The sequence below is a fragment of the Papaver somniferum genome, unplaced genomic scaffold, assembly GCF_003573695.1.
Source record: "Papaver somniferum cultivar HN1 unplaced genomic scaffold, ASM357369v1 unplaced-scaffold_154, whole genome shotgun sequence".
NCBI lineage: Eukaryota > Viridiplantae > Streptophyta > Magnoliopsida > Ranunculales > Papaveraceae > Papaver > Papaver somniferum.
The window spans coordinates 4687715-4710371 of record NW_020624820.1 but is presented as its reverse complement, the minus strand read 5'-3'; the positions used below and the strand labels follow the sequence as shown (position 1 = coordinate 4710371).

The 22657-nt window shown below is 36.2% G+C and overlaps 2 protein-coding genes across 12 annotated transcripts; both read left to right on the top strand.

The window, feature by feature from the left end:
- Positions 1–301: 301 nt before the first annotated feature.
- Positions 302–5518, top strand: LOC113336718 (pentatricopeptide repeat-containing protein At2g30780-like). 9 transcript variants are annotated; one of them, XM_026582383.1, is made up of 5 exons: positions 302–495; positions 2550–2686; positions 2958–3024; positions 3106–4350; positions 5090–5518. In XM_026582383.1, the coding sequence occupies exon 4, from the start codon at positions 3147–3149 to the stop codon at positions 4221–4223; it is 1077 nt and encodes a 358-aa protein (XP_026438168.1). In that variant the 5' UTR covers positions 302–495; positions 2550–2686; positions 2958–3024; positions 3106–3146; the 3' UTR covers positions 4224–4350; positions 5090–5518. The 9 variants fall into 9 exon arrangements, with proteins under 9 accessions (XP_026438168.1, XP_026438165.1, XP_026438167.1 ...); XM_026582380.1 differs by having other exon boundaries at positions 302–949; positions 3113–4350; XM_026582382.1 differs by having other exon boundaries at positions 302–949.
- Positions 5519–5864: 346 nt separating this feature from the next.
- LOC113336720 lies at positions 5865–10706 on the top strand. 3 transcript variants are annotated; one of them, XM_026582385.1, is made up of 11 exons: positions 5865–6391; positions 6529–6576; positions 7359–7438; positions 7720–7792; positions 8460–8763; positions 8840–8909; positions 9248–9303; positions 9698–9773; positions 9915–9951; positions 10040–10154; positions 10238–10706. In XM_026582385.1, the coding sequence occupies exons 5-11, from the start codon at positions 8474–8476 to the stop codon at positions 10476–10478; spliced, it is 885 nt and encodes a 294-aa protein (XP_026438170.1). In that variant the 5' UTR covers positions 5865–6391; positions 6529–6576; positions 7359–7438; positions 7720–7792; positions 8460–8473; the 3' UTR covers positions 10479–10706. The 3 variants fall into 3 exon arrangements, with proteins under 3 accessions (XP_026438170.1, XP_026438169.1, XP_026438172.1); XM_026582384.1 differs by lacking the exon at positions 7359–7438; XM_026582387.1 differs by lacking the exons at positions 7359–7438; positions 7720–7792.
- The last annotated feature ends 11951 nt before the right edge of the window (positions 10707–22657 follow it).

Genomic DNA, 22657 nt, shown 5'->3' with positions numbered 1-22657 from the left:
ATAACTTCTACGAGACATCGCTAATGAGACTGCAATGGAATGTTTGCATTTTGAAGGAGACTGTCAGGAGGCTGCAGTGGAGTGTTTGCATTTTGAAGGAGACTGCCAGAATGTGATTAATGAAATAAATGGTAGCGTTGGGTCGATTAGATGGACAGATAACAATGCCATCTCTGATTGTAAAGACATATTAGAACAATTTCAGGTATGGCCACTTATGTGCCTAGGGAGTCAAATGAAGTCAAACTTTCTAGCAAAAACTGCTAGAACAAGTAGAGTGTCGAAATCATGGGTCTCAGTTTTTCTCATGTGGCTTAAAATTCTCATTAGAGAGGAAATGTAATCGTTTGAATTTTATCTAAATAAAATCTCCTTTTCTATTAAAAAAAATAGAGAGAGATTCTTTTTACAGGTACCAATCATAGATGCAGACGGAATTCGATCTAGGAAGTGCTCCTATCTACCGGAAGTCATGGATGTTTTCTTCGTAATTCTGTATGTTAACATCGGAAACCAAGATTTTTTTTTAGTCATGTTTTTAATAAAAACAAAGGGATACATTTGAATTGTGACTGATTCAATTGATAATACAATTTCCAATTTATTTACATAGGTCTATTTTGAGTAGATGCCTAAGAAGAAAAATAAAAGATTATGTAATCCAAGATTGTAACGGCACGGGTTAAGCCCTAGTTAGATTACAAAGTACCTCTTTCACATAAACGTTAAACAGAAACAATTCGTTTCTTTTCTTTCTCTTTTCTTTTTTTTCCTCCTCGATCTTCTCTGACTGATCTCTCTTCTCCGACAGTATTTAGTGATTAATTCCTTTGATTTCATTTTCTCTCCCAAACTTATTCGAGGGAAGCACCAAATTAATTGATTGATTTTCATATCCACCCAAATCCAGTTTCAATATCACTTCGCTAATTCGTCACATTATCATCAGGTTAGTGTTCGATATCAAACTGCTTCATTTTCTTAATAAACTATAATTGGACATGCATGATTTATTGATAGTGCAGTTTAATAAAACAAGAGATTCTGTTAATTATGTAATTTTTCTAAGATATTTTGATTTAGGTAATCTGAAATTCAAGGGTTTTTGTAAGTTTTAGGGGTTTTATTTGATTTGGGTTTGTATGGGAAACATAATATCTGTTTGTTTTTCATTTTATTAATTTCAAGAAATTTATGAAGAATTTTATTGGTTCAGTTCTGTGAAAATTTGAGATAATTTGGCTCCAGGGTGTTTTGGAATTTTAGGGTTTATGAATTGTTATATATTTGGGTCTCTTTGACTCAATTCAATTGAGCAGGAACATTCCATCTAAGTGACTCAATTATTAATTAAGGGGATTAATTTTAAACAGATCCAGACTCCAAACTGCAAAGATATGTGAGTAGGATTTATACAAGCCAAACCTTAACACAGTTTAGATTACACTGAGTCAAGTGGTCTCAATTGAATTTGAAATGTCGTCAAACCAATTTCGCTCCGGCTGTTAATTTCTTTTAGTGATTTCAGTTTTCTGTGGATGCCTATAGAGTTAATTTGGTTGAATTTAAATGGATCTCTGCATGCTCACTGTGTTGTTGATTGTTGGTTAGCTTGACTGTTTATCTGAATTTGTTAGCCGACCTTCCAGAGTTCTAAGTTTAGGAAGTGTCAGCTTTATGGGGTTTTGGTTGCAAAACGTTGGTGATATATATAATATCATAATATTATGATGTTGGAGTAATGTGGTTCAGTTGAAAGTTTTAGTTATTGAGCAGTTGACCTTCTTATAACCTGTCCTTTCACCGTACAAGTTGGTGCGTCAACATTACACTGAGGTCGTGCATCAGATGTTAACCACCACCTTTGGTTACACTGCTTTTGATTGTGTTTGGTGAAATTTTCCTTGGAATTTTTGTAAATTTTATATTTTCAATTCTTGATTCCTGTAAATTAGATCATAATAACTTCGTTCTTGATTGAATTTGTTACGCGAAAGTTGGTGGTGTGTTCTCATATTTGGCTCACATCACATTGCAATATCAATGCTTAGGTTCTGTTGGTGTTCTTCCAATATTTTTCATCCTATCTTCGCCTCATTATCATTTGACCAGAAAATAGTATTTCCGGTTTACAAAACCCTCTAGGAAGTCATCTGCCATGTTCGAGCAAATAAAATTTATACATCGGTATTTACAACCGCTTGCTTGCTGCGTGACATTTTTGTATCAACAACCCACAATATTCTTAATTAGTTGCTTAGTTTATGATATTCTTATTAGGAAGTGGTTCAGCTGGCCGAAATTACACTTTGTTAGCATCGATGGCCATAGTATCAAGTCGGCCAGTTCCCAGTTCCTCTGTACAGCGAATGTAGGAACCTAAAACATCTCTATTTGTTATTGCAAAAGACAAATAGAGCTTTCATTGACCAAATCCTTGCATTTGGTCATTACAGCAGTTTCTCTTCAAGCTTCTCCTTTGAATAAGCTATCAAATTTCATGTTTTTGCAATACAATGTGGAACTGATACTTTCGACAAACTATACAGGTGAGCTGCAGCAAGCCTTAAGTGTAGTTTCACCGACGTGCAACGCACGTGCACCCTACTTGTTACAGTAAGATGAAGAGAGCCTTGGGAATTTCAAACAGGGTTAAATTGGAACTGACTCAACAAAAATAAAAATGGTATGTAAAACCTAAAACAACACTGAAAAACCTAAATCGTAGATTTATCGGAGAACCCTTTATTCAATCTTGTTCTTTTTGTTCAAAAAAATGATTTTCCTAGAGAGATTACCAAATTGTTTACTGAGAAAGATTCTTCTACTAGTTATAGGTTTGATAAAGAACCTAATATCATTTTTGATGTATCTAAGTTAAGGGATAAATTACTTGAAAATGCTTATGATTTGGTAAAGATTGAAGGGATTTTGGATTCTAATTATTTGTTTCCAAGACATGGGAGTTCGGCGTTTATTGAGTTGCTTAATCAGCTAAAGTCACAGCCTCAATTAGCTCTGCAGGTATAAATTTCGGTAACTTTTTATTTTTAGGGTTTTGAAAATAGTGTATTATGATGATGTAATGGTGTATGATTTTGCAAGTGTTTAGTTGGAGATTTAAAAAAAATCATGAAGGTTGGGCAATGGAAACAGACGAATATGCCAAGGGGATTGTGATTTCTGGTAGAGTTAAGGATGTTGACCTTGCTGTTGAGTTGTTTATGGAGGCTGCTAGTGCTGGGAGGAGAACAACTTTGATGTATAATGCTTTAATGTCAGCGTATTTGTACAACGGTTTGGATTGGAAATGTCGGAAGTTGTTTATTGAAATGAAGAAAGAAGTTGTTCCTACTATTGTTACTTATAACATTTTAACTTCACTTTATGGGCGATTGTGTTTGGTACCTTACATGGAGAGGATATTTTTGGAGATTAAGGAGGCGAACCTCTCTCCTAATATAACTACTTATAACAATCTTATTTCTGGGTATGTTACTGCTTGGCAATTCGATAAAATGGAGTGGATATACGCATTCATGGTACAAGGACCAGTCAAACCTGATATTCAAACCCATTTTTACATGCTTCGAGGTTACGCACATTGGAAGAAAGTGGATAAGATGGAAAGTATTTATGAATTGGTTAAGGATCATGTAAATGAGAAAGATGTGGTACTAGTAAGAACCATGATTGCTGCATACTGTGATTCTTCTGACGCTGACAGGGTTAGGAAGATTGAAGCATTGATGAAGATTATCCCGGAAGAGGATTATAGGGCTTGGTTACATGTGAAGCTAATTAACGTTTATGCCCAAGAGAACTTGATAGAACACATGCAGAGTTATATCAATGATGCTTTTAATCGTAACACTAGGGTTGTAACAAAGAATGTGATGTTATCAATCATAGCAATTTTTTTCCGTTGCAATGCTGTGGAAGAGCTGGCAAAATTTCTGAAACAGGCCGAGTCTGCTAGATGGAGGATCTGTCGATCCTTGTATCATTGTAAGATGGTCATGTATTCATCACAAAATCGGCTGGAGGAAATGGAAAAAGTTCTTGAAGAGATGGAACAATCTAATATTGACCCATCAAAGAAAACATTCTTAATTATGTATAGGGCCTACACGGATTATGGTCACAGAACCAAAGTAGAGCAGGTAGTTGGAGCAATGTTCAAGCATGGATTTGAAATTCCCGAGGATGCTTTCTCATCCTAAAGCACCCTATATTATTGTACTGCGCCATCTTTTTCATGCCGAGGCTATGTCCACTCACTTCAGCTAATCATTGGCTATGGTACTTCACACTGGGGTAGAGAACTTCAGAGCTAGAAACAAGTCACAAGTAAGGTTTTTTTTTTTCTCGTATTGTTCATCAATTCCAAAACCAGTGCAACTTGCTCATTATACCACAATTTGTGGTGCAAGATACATCTTACCTTCTATGTATAAAATTGATAGTATTTTTTGAAACAATGATACGTAACTTCTAACAGACATGACTCGAGTCTGTTCTTTAACAATAGTAGTAAATGTAAATGTTTTACCTAGTAATTGTGAATTACGAAAAGTGGTATGTTTTAGGAAGTAACATCAAAGCTGTATCCTATCATATAGTCATATTTTTCTTCTTGAGGTATGCTAGCTGGATTTAGTAGTGAAACTTTGTTGTCCCGTGCTTAATAGTTAATACCATGGCCCATGGGATTGGTGAGTAGATAAATGGTTTATCCAGCATCTAACTAATAGCCATAGAAGCCCTTGCCAATCGCATTCTTCTGAGCCCAATTTAAGATGTTCAGCTCTGGTAAAAAAATCCACAAAAGCTTGCAGTTCAGGTACAATATGCATGTTGAAAGCCCATAAGCAGTAATTTATACCTAATATGTTTTTCTTTAGTTTAAATGGTTGATTTTCTGGTACTAAATGTGTGTGTATTTTATTGGAATCAGTACAGTGCTATTTTCAGTTAATTAGCCATCTTCTTTTTCCGGAAATTGGCTTGGGAAGTCTAGTAACTAGTATGCATTAGGACTTACTATTCTGCTTCCTGACTGAAATCTTCATTGATCACTAATTTGCAGAATGTGTGCTTAAACTGTGAACTCCAATGTTAAATTGCTGAAGACTTTTGGAAAGTGAAATGAGCCTGCCAACGTTACCTCGGTTGTATGCTAGCCAGATACTGTATGAAATCAGCAGCCGGGAGAGACCCATGGAGCAGTATTTTCCTTCTCTTGAAGGTCGGTTACAAACGAAAGATATTGTTTGCCCAGTGTTAAGAGTGCATTCTTTATTAGAGGTACATAATTTTGTCTCAAACATCTGAAATAACAAGTTAAGCCCCTATAGAACTCCGGGGGAACTGCATAACTTAATTGAATTTGCAGATTGATTCTGAAGGTTTTAGATCGAATCTCTCAACATTTTTGCTTGTTCTAATGCACTTCATCCCACTTTGGTGTGTCAATTAAATCTGCTTTGCAGTGTTGACAAAGAACTATTCCAGACAACTACACCAACAGGTTTATTTATTGCGCAGAAATATTGTTTATTGTTCTGATCCTCGACATCTTGTTTCACTGGTTCATTCTAGTCATTGTGCATAATTTTGATTCATTACTATTTTAACGATGTAAGATGAACTGATTCGTCTTCCTTGCGTAAGTGAGGAGGAGATTATATATATTGGAGACATGAACTGCACAGAGCCACGCTTGCCGGTATTTAATTGAGATGGCATACAAGCAAGCTACTCATTTCCCTTGCAGAAGACAGATGTGGCAACTACACACCGCCACCCCTAATTGACTGCCAAGCAATATGAGGAGGAAACTCTCGACTATGGTTCTGTGGGAAGGAATAGACTCACCTATACTGACCAAAAAGGCCGGCTCTCATTTCTGTGTGTTACCAATTAGCTGCAGATTTTGGATTCAATTTTTAATTGTCCGAGTGATAGTAATTTCTAACGCCAGGCAAATACTCGGCATCACAAATTCTCGGGATTCAAATTAATTAGCTATGTCGTGGATAAAATCATAAAAAAATTAGAACACATATATAGTAACAAAAATCAAAGTTGGACCTCGACTAAGGGTGATCCTATTACAGGGATCATCAGATGCGCTGATGACGATACTTACAATTTTACTACCCATCAATTTGGTCCAAAAGATGGGGCGGTAAATACACCCGTAACCCAAGTCAATTCGGGGGGTTTCTATATAAAACGGAAAAGCAGGCGTTTTTCAAGCCTAAACCCGATCTCTGTCTTCTCTAACCCAAAAAATCAATCTATCTCAGCTTCTGTAACTTTTAAAACCCAGTAGAGTGATCATTGACACAAGTAACAGAAATTGCACAAGTATCCATTTGTTGCATTGGTAAGATTCTTATTTTAATTTCGATTTTATTGAATTCTTATGATTCTAATCTGGTTTTCTTAGTAATTAAGACCTATTTCTTTCTTGCTTATTCTGGGTTTTTGTTGGTTTATTGAAATTCATCCTCTATTTTTCAGATTTTTCGTTGGAGAAACTTCATCTACTTAATCCTTCATCTGCTTAAGGTATTATACTTCATCAAAAGGGAATTGTAGCCCATATTTGATTTTTCGGTTCTTATAGTGATCATTGGCTTTATATTAGTGTCTGTCTTTACGGCATTGTCTTTACCCAAGTTTCAAAAGCAGCTCGGCTGGTAGAGGGTTTATTAGTTAGGTCAAATTTAAATGCATGTGTGTTTTCTTGGTTTATGCTGTTATTTTCTGCTTTCTCTTGTGCGCAGTTGGACTTAAATTGGTGACATTGATACTTTTAGATTGTAGACATTATGGTAATCTTAGAATTGCTCTTTTACTCTGTGAATTTCAATACGGGTTTTCTTAATACTTTTATCAGAAAAAAGTGGTTTCTTGGTAGCAATTTACTAATAGAAGTAGTGGGAGTTACTATCTGAATCAACAGATCCATATCATGGAGAATTAATATGAATTCTATTTCGTCATTAAATGATAATCTGCACAGGTTTGTGCATCTCCTATATGTTTGTAAAGTCAGTGGTTGTCAATTCTTCCATGTGAGCGCTGTTAGATCAACCAATAGTGATTGTTTTAAGTGCTGAATATAGGCATGTTATTATCAATGGATGTACTTAAATACCAGTTGCTAAGTTTTTTTTTTGTAGCATTATTTTTGATTTGTCTATTCACTTGCCTTGATATACATACTGAATTATGAAGCTTTCTGATAGTTAGCATTATTTTTGATTTGTCTATTCACTTGCCTTGATATACATACTGAATTATGAAGCTTTCTGATAGTCTTCGTGATTTCTCATGTTGGCATAAAGCAAACACTAAGTGATATAGAGGATGCTTTCCCAAACAATGGCAATCCTGACGAAATCCATCGGAGATTTGTAGTTGTAAGGTTAGCCTTGTTAGAGTTATGTCCCATCTGAACTTTACTCAATACTGTATAGTAATAGAGATGTTGTGTAAGGTATGGGGTAGTCGGTACAGTGTTAGAGTAGTGCATGCTGTATTACGTCAGTGGAATTAGCAACCTATAAAAACTAGGAATTTGTGCTGTGGTGCAGACGCCTTAGATGGCAGTCTTACTTTTAAGCCCCGTCCTCTACCTTATGCCCTTTTTGGCCGGATGTTTTTAGTTCTGAGCTTTTAGTTACTTCTTAATTCTGATGGTTGTAGGGTACGAGCAGTACGATAAGTTGGCTGGAACTGTTCATTTAGGCCTTCTCGTGAACCAGAATTTGATTCTCAGGTAGGTTTCTCATTTCTCCAGTATATTAACTTCTTCCTGTGCCATTTAATTTATTAGTGGAAGTTTTCGGATGCATTAGACAGGATTTTGTTAAGCTGGCCGCTTGTTAGACCTACACGATACCCTTAGGATTCTTACATTAACTTGTGTAGTACTTTGCTTATTTTGCTCGGGCAGATGTTCGACAATGTAATCATATATAATAAAGCATATTTGAGCTAGCATTGGTCTAAACATTAGAGTCGTCATAAGTGAGCCAACTTCCGTATGTGGTGTTATGTTTTAATTGTATTTTTCGTTTGTAGCACATGTTTGCGAGTGGTTGATATCTTAATAAAATTTTAAGTGTTTCTAACTCAATCTCTTTGGTTTTCCCTGATTAAATCTAGTATCTAATTTCTGAATATGTATCTTGATATGATTGTAGTGTTTCAATTAGTATTTCATTTTACTGTAGTGTTTCAATTAGTATTTTATTTTACTGTAAATTTTAAGTGTTTTCTTTTAATTTTCGAATTGCTTATTTAGTTGTTAACACTGAATTAAAGTGGTTATGGGAAGACCCATGGAATCAAAATCCTGATAGAAATTTGAAGTTCTTGAATTAGTTTATAATGGCTATGTAAATGGGTTAGATGTGGTAAAATTTCTTATACTCGTACGACAGATTTGTAGGTTATAATGGATGATGAGGTTACACAAGCTGTAGAGAAAGTGATCAAAGAATGGGAAGAGACATCTTCAAGCGTTGAAAACAATGTGAAAGCCATTCAGGCATTTGGTACATCTGTTGATGGAATGACAAAAGAAGAGAATTCTCACCAGAGATTGAATGGTCTTGCACAAGATGGGTTGGCTCTACTTAGGTCATTGCAATTCAGACTTGATCTTCTCGCACAGCAGTTGCTTACGGAAGAGCAAGTACAGTCCGCTCAATCGACATTAAAATTTTGGAAGGATCAGTACCAAAGGTTATCCATCTCTGTCTCTCTCTTCGTTTGGGATTATATATTTTCATTTGGTTATTTACATGTTTAATGGCTGTAGTTTACATTTGGGACTGAGAAATGCTAATCTGCAAGCACAGACCAATATGAGAAAAGCTGCTCAGACAAAGGTGATGGAGTTGTTTTGCTTTAAGTAAATAGTAGTAAAAGTTTTGAGTTTTTGGAAGTAGTATTAGTTGGAGTAACCAATCAACTCTATGATCCGTTTTTCGGTATGGGTCCCAATCAATACGCCCAATACCTAGGTCTAAATGAGAATTACTCTCCAAGTCAAGAAAGTTTGGATTTAGAATTCTATTCCAAAGGATAAATATATACAGTTGGATCATTTTGCTTAAAGGTTACCAATGCACCTTCTCCAGTTGGAGTTGGAAATATAATTGTTGTTTCCATCCTCTGTCACTTAGTTTTGCCGTGCTAATGTTTCAATAAATTGTGGTGATGACAGAGGGAACTTCTTTTAGGAGGTGGAGAGGAGTCCACAATTCGCCGGCGCAATTTACAGTAAGTAATATGTTTGTATTTGGTTGATAGAGAATTATTTCTTATATGCTTTAGGTTATCCAGTGTTACCGTATTCCCACATGGCATGTATCACTTTTTAAGACGAACAAGGATAGTACAGAATATAGAAGGTATAGCTAACCTAGCAGTATTTATAAACTGACCTTAGTTTGCTAGAACAGTTGACAATTATGGCGGAGCTTCACTCTATTCGTCACTAGTTCAGCATTGATTATGAAGTCTTCTTACTTGTCTGTATTATATGGTGTTAGATGTGAAAGGAAATACGATCTCCCTGATGTCTGTTGCAGTTTCTAGGGTGAACACTCTCGCGTAGTTATTTTTTCCGAATATGTTGCTGAACTATTATAATTTTATTGTATTTATTTTCAAGAACAAAGGCTGGAATAACAAATGCTTCAGAAAGCATCACTGAAAGCCTTAGGCGCACTCGTCAACTGATGGTTCAGGTGAAATACATTTCTTTCGTCCATCTATGTAAGCTTTGGGAACAATAATTACAGTATCATACTGTTTGCTGGTTTCTGTAGGATATATTCATTGGTTTCACTTTTATAAATATCGTCTCTGACCTACTAATGATTTTTCAGGAAGTTGAAAGAAGTGAAAATATACTGGCAACTTTCGGTATGTTTTTATTTTTATAACAATGGCCGAGCTCCATTAATATGTCTCGCATAGTGATATTTATAAATCTGGATGTTGTCTTTTACAGATGAATCAACAGGAGTATTGAAGAAGGCAGAAAGTGAATACAAGGGTCACCGCTCGCTACTAATGCGGACCAAAAACCTGCTATCCACCATGCGGCGTCAGGATGTTGTTGAAAGGTAAATAAAGCACGACGTGTTTTACCTCCTATCCGTCCACCCTCCATCTCATCTCATTCTTCATGGTGGTAATTCTTTGGCAGGTTAATACTGTTTGGTGGCTGCTTCATGTTCTCTTGTGCTGTTTTCTATGTCGTATCGAAACGCATTGGAGTTTTCCTTTTGCTAAGAAAGGTTACAGAAGCTATGAAAGCAGGGACGATCGTACCAGGAGATTTGGGGGCTGGGGTAGCTGAAAATGGATTTAATGGAGTGCGTATCGATGACAATGGTATTCCTGATGTAGAGGTTCCTCCATTAGAAATGATGCGCGACGAATTATAATTTGTTTGCTTGTCTCAGTTTTAGCACATTACCCACTCGCCGTCTGTATATACAAACACTTAACAAATTCAGACGTGTTTTGTGCTGTTTATTTGTTGCACAACTAACAATTTGTGAGTTACCGACCATGCATGAAGGCTGTCTATGTTTTCCATTACCAGAAGGGTCGAATGATATGTAAAGGAAACACACAATTTCAGAGATACCTTCATAATCTTTAATTCCCTACTGGTTTAGTTTTTAGTACGCCGAGTCTGATTTCATCACCGCAACAACTAATCCAGAGAGGAGAATAGGAAAAATCTGTTTGTGCAAGAAGCCAAGAGTTTTGTGAATCTCTTGGTGTTTAAAATTTCGGCATTTCTATGGAACCGCAACGCAAGTGCATTTAAAGCTGCATCCATTCCTTCTGTTGCCTTTCTAGAATGCGTGGTCAGCACCCAGGCAACATAGCAACGTCAAAAAATTGCGAGGAGAAGAATCTAAAGGCTTAAAGGCCTAGACAAATAAAGCTCCCACATTGAACGGTAAGGAAGCCTTCTTTCCTATTGGCCTAAATAAGCCTTTTGTGACTGTTGTGAAACGAGAGTTTTGGTGAAATCACTTGGCAACTTATGATTGATTTAAAAACAAACTCAAAAGGAAAACTTAACTTATTGTGTTTGGAATTTTATGGAAGTCCAAATTCAATTCGAAAATCGAGTTCCTGCCATATAAGGACTCATTTTTTCAAATTAATACATAAAGGAAAAAGAAAACCCACATATTTTACACATGTTTTTTGCGAAAGTAAAAGGGAAAAATAAATTAAATTCGCACATATTTCTTATCTCTTCTCCACTTATTTAGTGTATTCGCCGAGCCACACCAAATAAAGAATGCATCGCCACGTGGCGGCGTGAAGCCCCAGACACACCAAGTAAAAGAAGAAAAAAATGCCCGGTAAGTAGCATGGGCACAAATCCAGTTGAATGCATACTACAGTTACATCAACATAAAAACGGTAAACTATTCAAGGAAACCAGTAAAAAACTAAAATCAGAAAGAAAGGCTGAAAATCATAACTTGCGCAATATTCCAGTAGAGAGATCACGTCTTTAACCGATTTGGCAGATGATCTCCCATCCGCTACCGGTGACTGTATGTAGATAAACTTTCTAGTTTTGCCATTTTGGTGGACTGGATGCGGGTGACACTCGATATCTACAGATGTTAATTGAATCAAATTTCTTTTTAAATATGTACTCATATACTAAATTCCTTAATTTAAGTGAGTCATCTGGCCATTGTAATCCAACTTGTGGTCGAAATCAATTCCTAGACAACAAAAACTGGTTCTATAAGAAATTAATTTGGTACTCCCTCCGTTCTTTTTAATAGGTCTGTTTGGGATAGCGGGAAGATTAAGGTTTTTAATAAAACCAATCAGTTCCGCCGTAATTTGTGTTTTTTCCTTTTTTGCCCTCTCACCGAATAAATTCATCTCTCCGAAATTGAAACTGAGAAACCAATTTTCCAAATTCAAAATTCGTGTTTTCTGGATCTGTTGAATTGAATTAAAGATGGGGAAAGGATGTACCAGATTGTTTGAAAGAGTTTAAAGTTTGGATTAACTAAAGAAGAAGTTGAGAAACATCGTCAGATCTATGGTGTGAATGAATTAGAGAAACATGACGGTCCTTTGATTTGGAGATTGGTTTTAGATCAGTTTAAAGATACCCTAGTTAGGATTTTACTTGTTGCTGTTGTTATTTCGTTTGTTTTAGCTTGGTATGATGGTGATGAAGGTGGTGATATGGGAATTACGGCTTTTGTTGAGCCGTTGGTGATATTCTTGATCTTGATTTTGAATGCCATTGTTGGAGTTTGGCAGGAGAGTAACGCCGAGAAGGCTTTGGAAGCGCTGAAAGAGATATAGTCTGAGACGGCTAATGTTATTCGTGAAGGGAAACATATTCACAATCTTCCTGGTGATATCGTTGAGCTTAAAGTTGGTGATACGATTCCAGCTGATATGAGAGTATTGATATGATAAATTCTACAGCGAGGATCGAAATTACAATGATGAAGAAGAACTTAGTGTCGATGAATTCTTTTAGGCAGTAACAACAAGTGGATATTATTTTCAGTGTGTGTCAATGGGGATTCACCCTTTACGTGTTTGATAAAATTACCAAGTGAAATGGGTTTTGACTTGAATCAAAATCCCGAGGATAATCTATCTTAAGGTAATTTTCTATCAACTACAGTTCCATCTCCAATTACAATTCCATCTCCAGTTATTATTGATTCAAATCGATTTAAACGGATCTCATCAATTTAAACGGATGTTACCCGGAAGAAATGATGATGGTGATAGTGAAGAAGAAGAAGAAGAAGAGATACACTGTCCTATTAACACCATCGCAGAACCAGAACCTATTCGCCATGGAAATAAGATGAAGAATTTAACTTCTGATGTGAAGAGAAGGATTCTTGAAAAATTGATGCAAGGAAGCACATATGAGAGACTTCACAGGGGAGTTATCACTGATACTTCCGCTCGGCTTGAAGTTAGTTTTAAAACGGTTTCGAGATTATGGCATGATGCAAAACTGGCTAATGAAAATGGAGATGTGATTGGTATCTCTTCTAAGATGGTCAATAAAGTTGTTAGAAAGATAATTGAATTAGATTTACATAGAATTAAGTTGATACCTCTTCACAAACGAACAACGATAAGAGGAATAGCACACACACTAAACTTGTCAACAACAACCGTACATCGACGAATCAAGGATGAAAATCTTCGACCACATTCAAATGCCTTGAGGCCGGGAATTACGGATGAAAACAAGATAGCAAGGGTGAATTTTTGCTTAAAAATGATAGACAAAGGTATGACCCAATCTTCAAATTCATTCTGACATGTTGGATCGGATTCATATAGATGAAAAATGGTTTTACATTACAAAAAAAACACAAAAGTATTATCTTCATGCCGAAGAAGAAGATCCTTTACGCACGTGCAAAAGTAAAAAATTTATCACCAAAATCATGTTTTTAACGGCCGTGGCTCGTCCTCGCTTGGGTTTTGAGGTTAAAGAAGCCGCAAAGGAGTAGCAAAAACCGCAAAGCTGGGACAATGGAAACCAAGGCAATGAAATCTGTTGACAAAGAGGCTATGAGGTGTTTTTTTATTGAGAAATTTCTTCCTTCTATCAATAAGAAATGGTCGTTTAATAATTGTAAGAAAATCTTTATACAACAATATAATGCAAAACCACATGTCCACGAGAATGATAAAAAATTTGTGGAAGCGGTTAGAAGTTTTAGATATCCGGTTGTTGTGTCAATCTCTAAACAGCCCCGACTTGAATGTTTTGGACCTTGGGTTCTTCAGCGCTATTTCTGCACTTCATCATACTGATGCTCCAACCACAGTAGACGAGTTTATCGCAAGTGTTACGAGAGCGTTTGAAAATTTCTCGGTTGAAGACGCAAACAATGTTTTCATAACATTACAATCTTGCATGAAGGAGATTCTTAAAATCAAGGGTGGGATTCACTACAAGATTCAATGGAATTTTAGTATTGATTTCCGTTTGTCTCTTTGTGTGTTCTGATTAGGTCGTTCCACTTATCCAATGGAAGAAAACAATGGCTTTGGGGCCATTACTGGAAGCAAACTATTTCATTCCTTGTAGAGACCATGGGGAAGAAATGTCTAAAAGTGGATGAAATTATTTCTTCTTGGATTATATGGGTAAATCCATTTGTTCTTACTGTCTGATTCATCATAGAGAACATCGCATTGTTCAAGTAAGTTCTCTCAGTTTTCGTCTTTCTTTTTTCTTTGATTTTTTTTTATTTTTGAAAACCCACTTCGAAGATTAAACTCTTATTAACATTTTTGTTCCACCAATTTCAGATAAGGAGGTCTAACTACCACAACGTTATAAGGGTTAATGAAGTTCAAAAGCACATAGAAATTTCTGGTGTTCAACATTTTGTAATCAACAGTGTTGAAATCTTTTTTCTCAACGAACGCCCTCAAATAAGACCTGGTAAAGGAGTTACAAATACATGTGAAATTTGTGCCAGGAGCTTGCTTGATTCATTCAGATTTTGTTCTTTGGGTTGTAAGATAATTTTCAGTCAACTATACACAGAACCCATCACTTGAATGGCACTATAGGTTACGCATCAGCTCCCTTATTGAAAATATTTGAATAATCGTGTATGCACATACGTACAGGCGAAGAATATGATGTATGCTATCGAAAAATCTATGGAATCTGTGGAAAAGATTTCCAAGTAAACATGTCAAATCCAGAACTTCAATCAAGCCACTTTGATATTTGTTCAGGTTGCAGGATAGCAATAAGGAAAATACCAAATTGGTTTGCACTAAAGAAAAGCCTTTGCTAAGGAGGAAAATACAGAAAAGGAACGTCTGTACAGGAAAAGGAAAGAGAGGAAAGCGTTAACAGTTCGCCAACCAGTTTTTTACCTTCTGCACTCCCAATTGTTCTTACTCAATTGAAGTCTAGATATTGTATTCATGGTGATTCATTCTTTAACAAAAACTTCTAGTACTCCATTGAAGTCTAGAGATTGTATTCATGATGATTCATTCTTTAACAAAAACTCATTTCAATAAAAACACTCGTGCACAACTTTTTGTCGTTCAAGGAATACAAGAGATTATAGAAATGATTCATTTTCCATTGCACACATAATTAGACCCAAGTACAAACTTATGCAATGATCATTTTAATACTAAACCAAAACAACAAGAATCTACTCGCATTACAAACTTACCATCCATTATCACTCACAACATTTCCTTACCACCCATTCTCCCTATTCCAAATTATGCATCACAGTGCAACACAAATTGAAACTCCACTAGCTCAGTTGTCAATTACTACCATTCAACTAACACCAAACCCATCAACGTCACTATTAACTTCATAACCTCTTTCATATCCTGTAACTTACACAACCACTACCAACAAAGTAACATTTCAGCTCAGAGTTGCTGATGGACGTCAAAGATTGCTATTCAACACCATTAGTAAACCTGAAAACTCATTCGGTTTCGTATTCACCAATATTGTCTTAGCTAAAATGGAACAATCTAACATGAAATTCTCATTCAGGACTTTCTTCAAAAAAATTGTGGGCATAAAATTCTCATTCGAGTTACTGATTTCTTCTAATCTGATTTGTTCATCAACGAAAAGCAGCAACGAATTTTAATGAAAGTTATAGGCATCAGTGGCAGACCACTCCAATTTCAATGCGTACTAATTTTCATTTCACTTCAATTCGAGTTGTATGTAACAGAGTTGCTTGTTATTATTGGTGGTGGGTAATGGTGATGGTGAAGGCAAAAAGAAGAAAAGATGGATATATGGCATGCAATTGAAGAAAAGCAAACATAAGAGAAGGGTGAAATCGATGGGGAAGAAAAATCACATGGAGAGTTGAGAAGAGTAGATGTTACGATTAGGTTAGGCCACAACATTAGGTTTTCTGTTACGATGATGGTCTTTGTTGTAATGGTGGCGATGGTGTTGCTGGTGGTGATTTGTGTGGGAGAAGATGAAGCTGAAGGAGGCCTGTAATGGTGGTGAAGGTGTTTTGGTGATAATGGTAGTGGAGGAAAAAACGATTTTATGAAGATTAAAACCGTAAAAGTGAAACCTAGTACCCTCCAAATTAGGAAACCGGACTATTTTTTTGAAACGTCTATTTTAGGAAACCAGCCTATTAAAAAGGAACGGAGGGAGTATTTTTTTTCTTTCCACTGGCATCTCTAGCTTCATTTTCTTAAATCTTCTTCAGCAAAATGTTCAGTGGTCGAAAGGTTACGGCTGAATTACTTAGTAAAGATAGATCATGCAATTGAAATCTTAAATATTCAATTAGTTATAGATTGAAATAATTTTGAACATGATGTGTTCGAAAGACAGTTCGAAAGAAAGAAAAATATAGTGTTTTTTTTCTCACCAAAAACTATGATGAAGAAAATCGATATATGCGATATGATAATGGAATATTGGAAATGACTTGATCAATTTCTAAAATTAGGTACGATTTTGTTCTTTATTTGTTACTATGGGACTTTTAAAATCAGCCAATCCACTCACGTTTAGTCTGCTCACTCCTAATTGTGAAATCCGTCGGGTGAGGAACTTGATGCGTTGGACTAGACACGAGTGGCCTCAATCCGCATCCTCCCATCCCTTGCTCACCCCTAATTTATATAATTGTTTTTTCTTGAGTCTACTTTTGCTTGTATTTGGTTTTCATGGTTTTTTTTAGCCCTAACTGAAAATGCGGGAGTACCAAAATGCACCACCACTTTTTTGTTAGGCAATCTGTATGGACAAACTGAATATAACTCCGAGAGTTAGACTCAGTTAGGGAATAGTATTTAGAGTTACATCTCTATTTCTTTCGATTAGAACATTTACAGAAACAAGTCCGTGAACCTAATCACAAAGAGATAACATGGATGGTACCAAGTACCAATGTCCATAATCAATCAAGTCATATCCAACAAACTAGGTCAGATTTATCTATCATGATTGATCAACGCACAACATGTGATATTTCAATTATAAAGATAAACAATATAATGCGGAAAAAGAAATAACACATACACCAGAAGTTTTGTTAACGAGGAAATCTCAAATGCAAAGAAATCCCGGGACCTAGTCCAGATTGAACATCAAACTGTATTAAGCCGCTATAATCACTAGCCTACTACAAATTAACTTGAGACTGGAATGTACTTGATCTATAAAAGGTATCCCACCGACTAAGGTACAGTCGCGTAAGGTCTTGAATCCCAGCAGGTCTCCGTGCAATTGATTCCCTTAGATGACGTCTCACCAACAAAGACTTGCTTCAACTCGATTGAAGACTTTGAACCAATTTTCCTCCCACAGATTAATCCTTTATATTATTTCCTTTTACAATCAAATAGTTTGATCAAAGGTGATGGAAATCGATAGCAATAGACAAAGTCTAGCTAACCTCAAAATCTAGACTTATGCAACCCGAAATGCATCCTAGATTATTATTCACCTAACAAGTATAAAACTTGTGGAATCAACAAAGTTTGAGACGAAGATAACTTCGATGATTTCTATCTATCTTGATCAAGTGAGCAGCTTAATGATCGATCAAGATCAAGATATACGAGTTATCAACGAAAGATAACTGGACCTGGCTTCACGAATCCCTATGAAAACTTTGTATTCGCTAAACCCTAAAAGATTTCGGAAGATGACGAATTTAGATACAATTAGGACACACCAAAATGTAGTGCCGGGAGTTCGGTGGCGCTAGTGTTTTATTTAATCGTTATCTATATCGTCTTTTTTTTATTACAAGGCACCACTCCAATGCTAAAATGAGAGGAAATAATCATTACCTTAAGTTTGCTGAGAAATAGCTCAAACAGATGAGTCCATGTCTGAAAAAGAGAATCTTCTAACAGTTGCGGTTACATGCATGACTTAGAGACACCCACTGCGAGAGTCGTGGTTCTCTTCTACGCAATCATAAAAGGATAAAAGTCATAAAACACATAGCCCGAATCAAGGTGCTATATAACATCATGAATAATGAGTTTAAAATATAATGACTCGATCTGGATAAAAATTCTTTGTATGCCATGTGTAGTATCTAGTTAGTAAGTTCGCGAATGATTCGCGAATCATTCGCGAATTTTTCCGTATCACGAATTTTACCGTCTTATTCACGTACGTTTGCAACTCCGAACCCAAGTCGCGTATTATGTGGCATTCCCGGATTATTCGCGAATCGTTCACGAATTTTACGTATCCCGAATGATACGTCCGTTTAATTCGCCACAAATTCTTTAGCTTTTACTTTTCAAAGATCCCACTTTTTGGGCTTTACTGCCTCCCGAGCATACACGACCGAATATTAGACGTGTTGTAATTTTTATGAAACAAAAACGACTGAAGAGATTTGAAGGTGAATGTGAGAGAGATCTCAAACTCACTAACCAAGCATCTAAACCACCATACGACGTCCTCTTGGATAACTAATGTTGTATATATTATTAATATCATCATATTAAGTTTATTTTTTCTTTAAATAACTCACACATATGCATAAAAATTGGTCTATGACCTTATAAATACAAATTATTTGTTATATATAGATACCGAATTTTCAGAGCCGAACTCACATTTATAAATCGAATTATACACGTACGTATGCTGTTCCGAATTACTAATGAATCACGTCCCGTTGACCGAATTTTGGACCGAATCTGGATTTTACAAAACTGTATAATACTCGTACGTTTGACGTTCCGTACGTTTACCGAATCCCGAATTGCAAACTAGGGTGTAGTATTCTACCTATTTCCTACTATTCATATAAGATACTATTGGAGGACCCATAGGAACGACTATACAATAGGCTAAAAAGGTCACGCACTTAGATAATCATCTAATCATGGTATTGGTATTTAAAGTTAAGTTACTGAAAAAGGTGTCGAGAAATTTTTTAATCTGGACAAACTTCCCTGGTAACAATGATCGTATAAATATTATGGACCAAAACATTCACCTTGGTTAACTATAGGCACATTTCACTCTTCCATTCGTCTCATGTACATCATTATGATTATGCAAATGATTTTAGAATAGGATTAAGTATGCTTATGATATTAACCATGAGTACTTCACATGTTAATCTAACCAGATTCTTAGCTCATTTGCAAGTTAAAAGGAACATAGTAACTTAAACGTAAAATGGGTCATTTGTCCAAATATTTTTAAATCACGATTCAAATGGACGAGTAAAAAATAGTTTGGATGAAATGGCCAAAAAAAAAATAGTAAGGATGAAATCGGTTTCATCCTAGCTTAAATTTAAAAAATAGCAAGGATGAAACTGGATACATCCTGTGTAAATTAAAAATAAGAAAAAGTATTTGAAAATGGGCACGATGAAACTGGTTACATCCTGCCTATTTTTACATTTTTGTCCATTTAAACAGTATCAAAATCTAACTGTCCATTTCACCCAGGAATTGTTGATTTTGGTCTTTTTAACCAATTTTGTGTAACTTAAACTACATATAATTTTCTAGGATCTTATTTTTTAAAGTTTTTGTAGTAATTTTATACATACAATTTGATTTTCTAACTCAAAAGATTTGTACCGAGGTTATGCAATGATCTGGGCATCTTATAGTTCAAGAAGTTCGGTTCTCTGAAGCCTTTTGCTTAGTTTTCGAAACGAAAAGAAAGCAATCAAGTTTTACAAAAATGTTCTTGGGTATATGAAAACTACATATATGAGCATTGCGTTACGAACAATAATGTGGTTTCCGAAATCATACTCTTGTTCTCGAAAAACATAATAGCAGGAATAAAACGTGTATTTTTCTTTTCTTGGCGTTTCTGTCCTATTATTTTTGGTAAAAAATATTTTTCATCCATTGCTTGAGTTTAGAGTTTCGAGATTAGTCAACTACAAGCTTGAGCCCAAACTTTTCTTTGTATCTCATTCATTTTCTAAAACCAACGATACTGTATCAGACTATAGAATGAAAGAAAATAATGAGTCAAATAAGATAGACAGTCATCACATGCCTTTGTTGATGAAGTTCTTGCGGATGTCTTCGTGTGATCTTCAATCTTCAAGGTCAGTGATTTTAGAGACTCAACTAACTAAATCTAATCCTAATCAGAGACTGACTTTAATAGACATGAAATCAAGAAATAGTTTTGGTCAAACAACATTGACAACAAGCTTGGGAACAATTTGTGGGTTCAATCAAGCAATAATCTAATTGTAGATGGTGGATTTTCAACAAAGGTCAAAACCGCAAAATCATGATACTACATGTTTCTGACACGGCTTCAGAGATCCATGTGACGATTCGTGTTTTACGAAGTATGATGCATATGTCGCTCGAAAGGCATCTCCGGAGCATTCGACACCGGGCATTTCATCATAGCCTCTATGTAGAATAACGTAATTGGGCGGTTCTCCGTAATATTGAGAGCTTAACGCCTTCAGGATACCCGTGACACTCACTGTTCCCTGACTACATAGAGGAATTTTCCTCTACATAGAAGAGCAATTGGGCGGTTCTCCGTAAGATTGAGAGCAATAACGTCTTCAGGACGGTGATACTTACTGTTCCTAACTATATAGAGAGACCCGTGTATAGACTCAGGCGGTACTCCATATATGAAATGTTGAGAGGGAAAAACGTCTTCGGGACATTAGCAACACTCGGTGATTTACTGACTATACGCAAGAGATTATTCTAGGTCATATTCACCACTGAATTCCTAGAAGATAATCTATCTTATCTCATCACTCATATTTCATGATCAAAATGGTAATAGATAAATGTATTACTCCGATTTCATGATCGAATCCACGACTGATCTCATGAAATGGTAATAGATGTTACTCTGATTTCATGGTCGAATCCACGGCTGATCTCATGAAATGATAATATCACCACTTATGGTGATGAAATTATCATTTTATTATTCTGAATCCATAGTCCAATCCGCTGCTGATTTTATGGATTGATAATAAAATAACTACTCATCTTATTACTCAGTATTCATGAATTATTCTCCACTGAATTTCATAATCAGTAATAAATACCCAACAATCGGGCATCTGGACCATCACTGAGTAAGCCCCACAAAAATGGTGCGAGTGTACTCGACAATGATGCACGACTGAGCACCCGGATGCACGAACGAGTGTCCAAAAAATATGAAATAATGAGGAATCCTTCGCAAAACAAGAGAAAACAATGAATATTAATAAAATAATAAGAGGCTTCCAAGGCCGGGCCCACCAGCCAGCCGGCCGTGCCCTAGCCATGGTCGGCCCGTGCCTCTCCCGTTATTTTCCTTATTTTTTGTTATTTCGTGAACTCACGAAAACTCCTTGGTTTTAGCAACTTTCCTTGTTTTTGCAAAACTCGTGAATTCTCCATAACTTGGTGGATTCACGAAATAATATTATTATAAAATAAGGAGAGGTGTGCGGGACCGGGCAACCTAACCGGCCGGCCATGCCTAAGCCGTGGACGGTCCCACACCTCACAATCCTTAGCCTTTTATAATTATTATTCCCTAATCTCATGAAACTCCTCCGTTTCAACAAAAACTCGTGGATTCTCCATAACTTCAAGGATTCATGAAAAATATAAAATAAGGAAAGGTGTGCGGGATCGGGCAACCTAGCCGGCCGGCCATGCCCTAGCCATGGTCGGTCCCACACCTTGCAATCCCTAATCTTGCATAATTATTATTTTCCTCAATTCATGAAACTCCTGGGTTTGAGAAAAATTCATGATTTCTCCATATTTTCTCAAATATTGCTCAAATCACGAAAAACCAAAAGCCAACATAGTCGCACGACTAGCTAGCCTCTCACAATAATTTTAAATATTAAAACACTTTTATTTTAATATTTTCAAAATATTGATGAATTGAGCAAACATGCTCATTCCAACAAAAATCGAGAATTCTCAGTCAAGATGAAACTCTTCTGAAAATTCACTATGTTGCTCGAACGCGCATCAGAAAATATTGAAACTCTCAGTATGGAAACACGGAACCAAGGCAACACGTGCATGCCTTCATGACCGACCAGAGTCATTCCTAGGGCTTGCACAAAGCCGGTCCCACATGTTTTCATAATTCTGACCTAATTTGTTCAATTGCTCATACTGGGCCCGAACTCTCTCCAACCAACTGGAGAACCCTTCAAATGACCAACAACTGGACCCGTGACCACCAAGATCCGGTCCCATGCTCTCTTGGTCGGTCCTCATCTCTCATACCTAGGTTTGTCATCTAACACTGAATCCAACAATATTTCAATAAATGATGAAACCTGCATTTAATCATTGTTCTTTCACCAACTCTCAATCTGAGAACCCTGGTACGTGCTCACTCGAGCACTGGGAATCACATGGACGCTCATCATCCCATGTGGTCGGTCCCTCTTCACTCATGACCAATTTTCAGCAATTCACCAATTCTTGAAGGATTGATCAAAAAATTAGGGTTTCGAACAACGCTCCACGAATCACCATTCTGAGCAAATTCAAACACAAAACTATGTTGATTCAGCAATCAACATCCAAATTAATAATATTC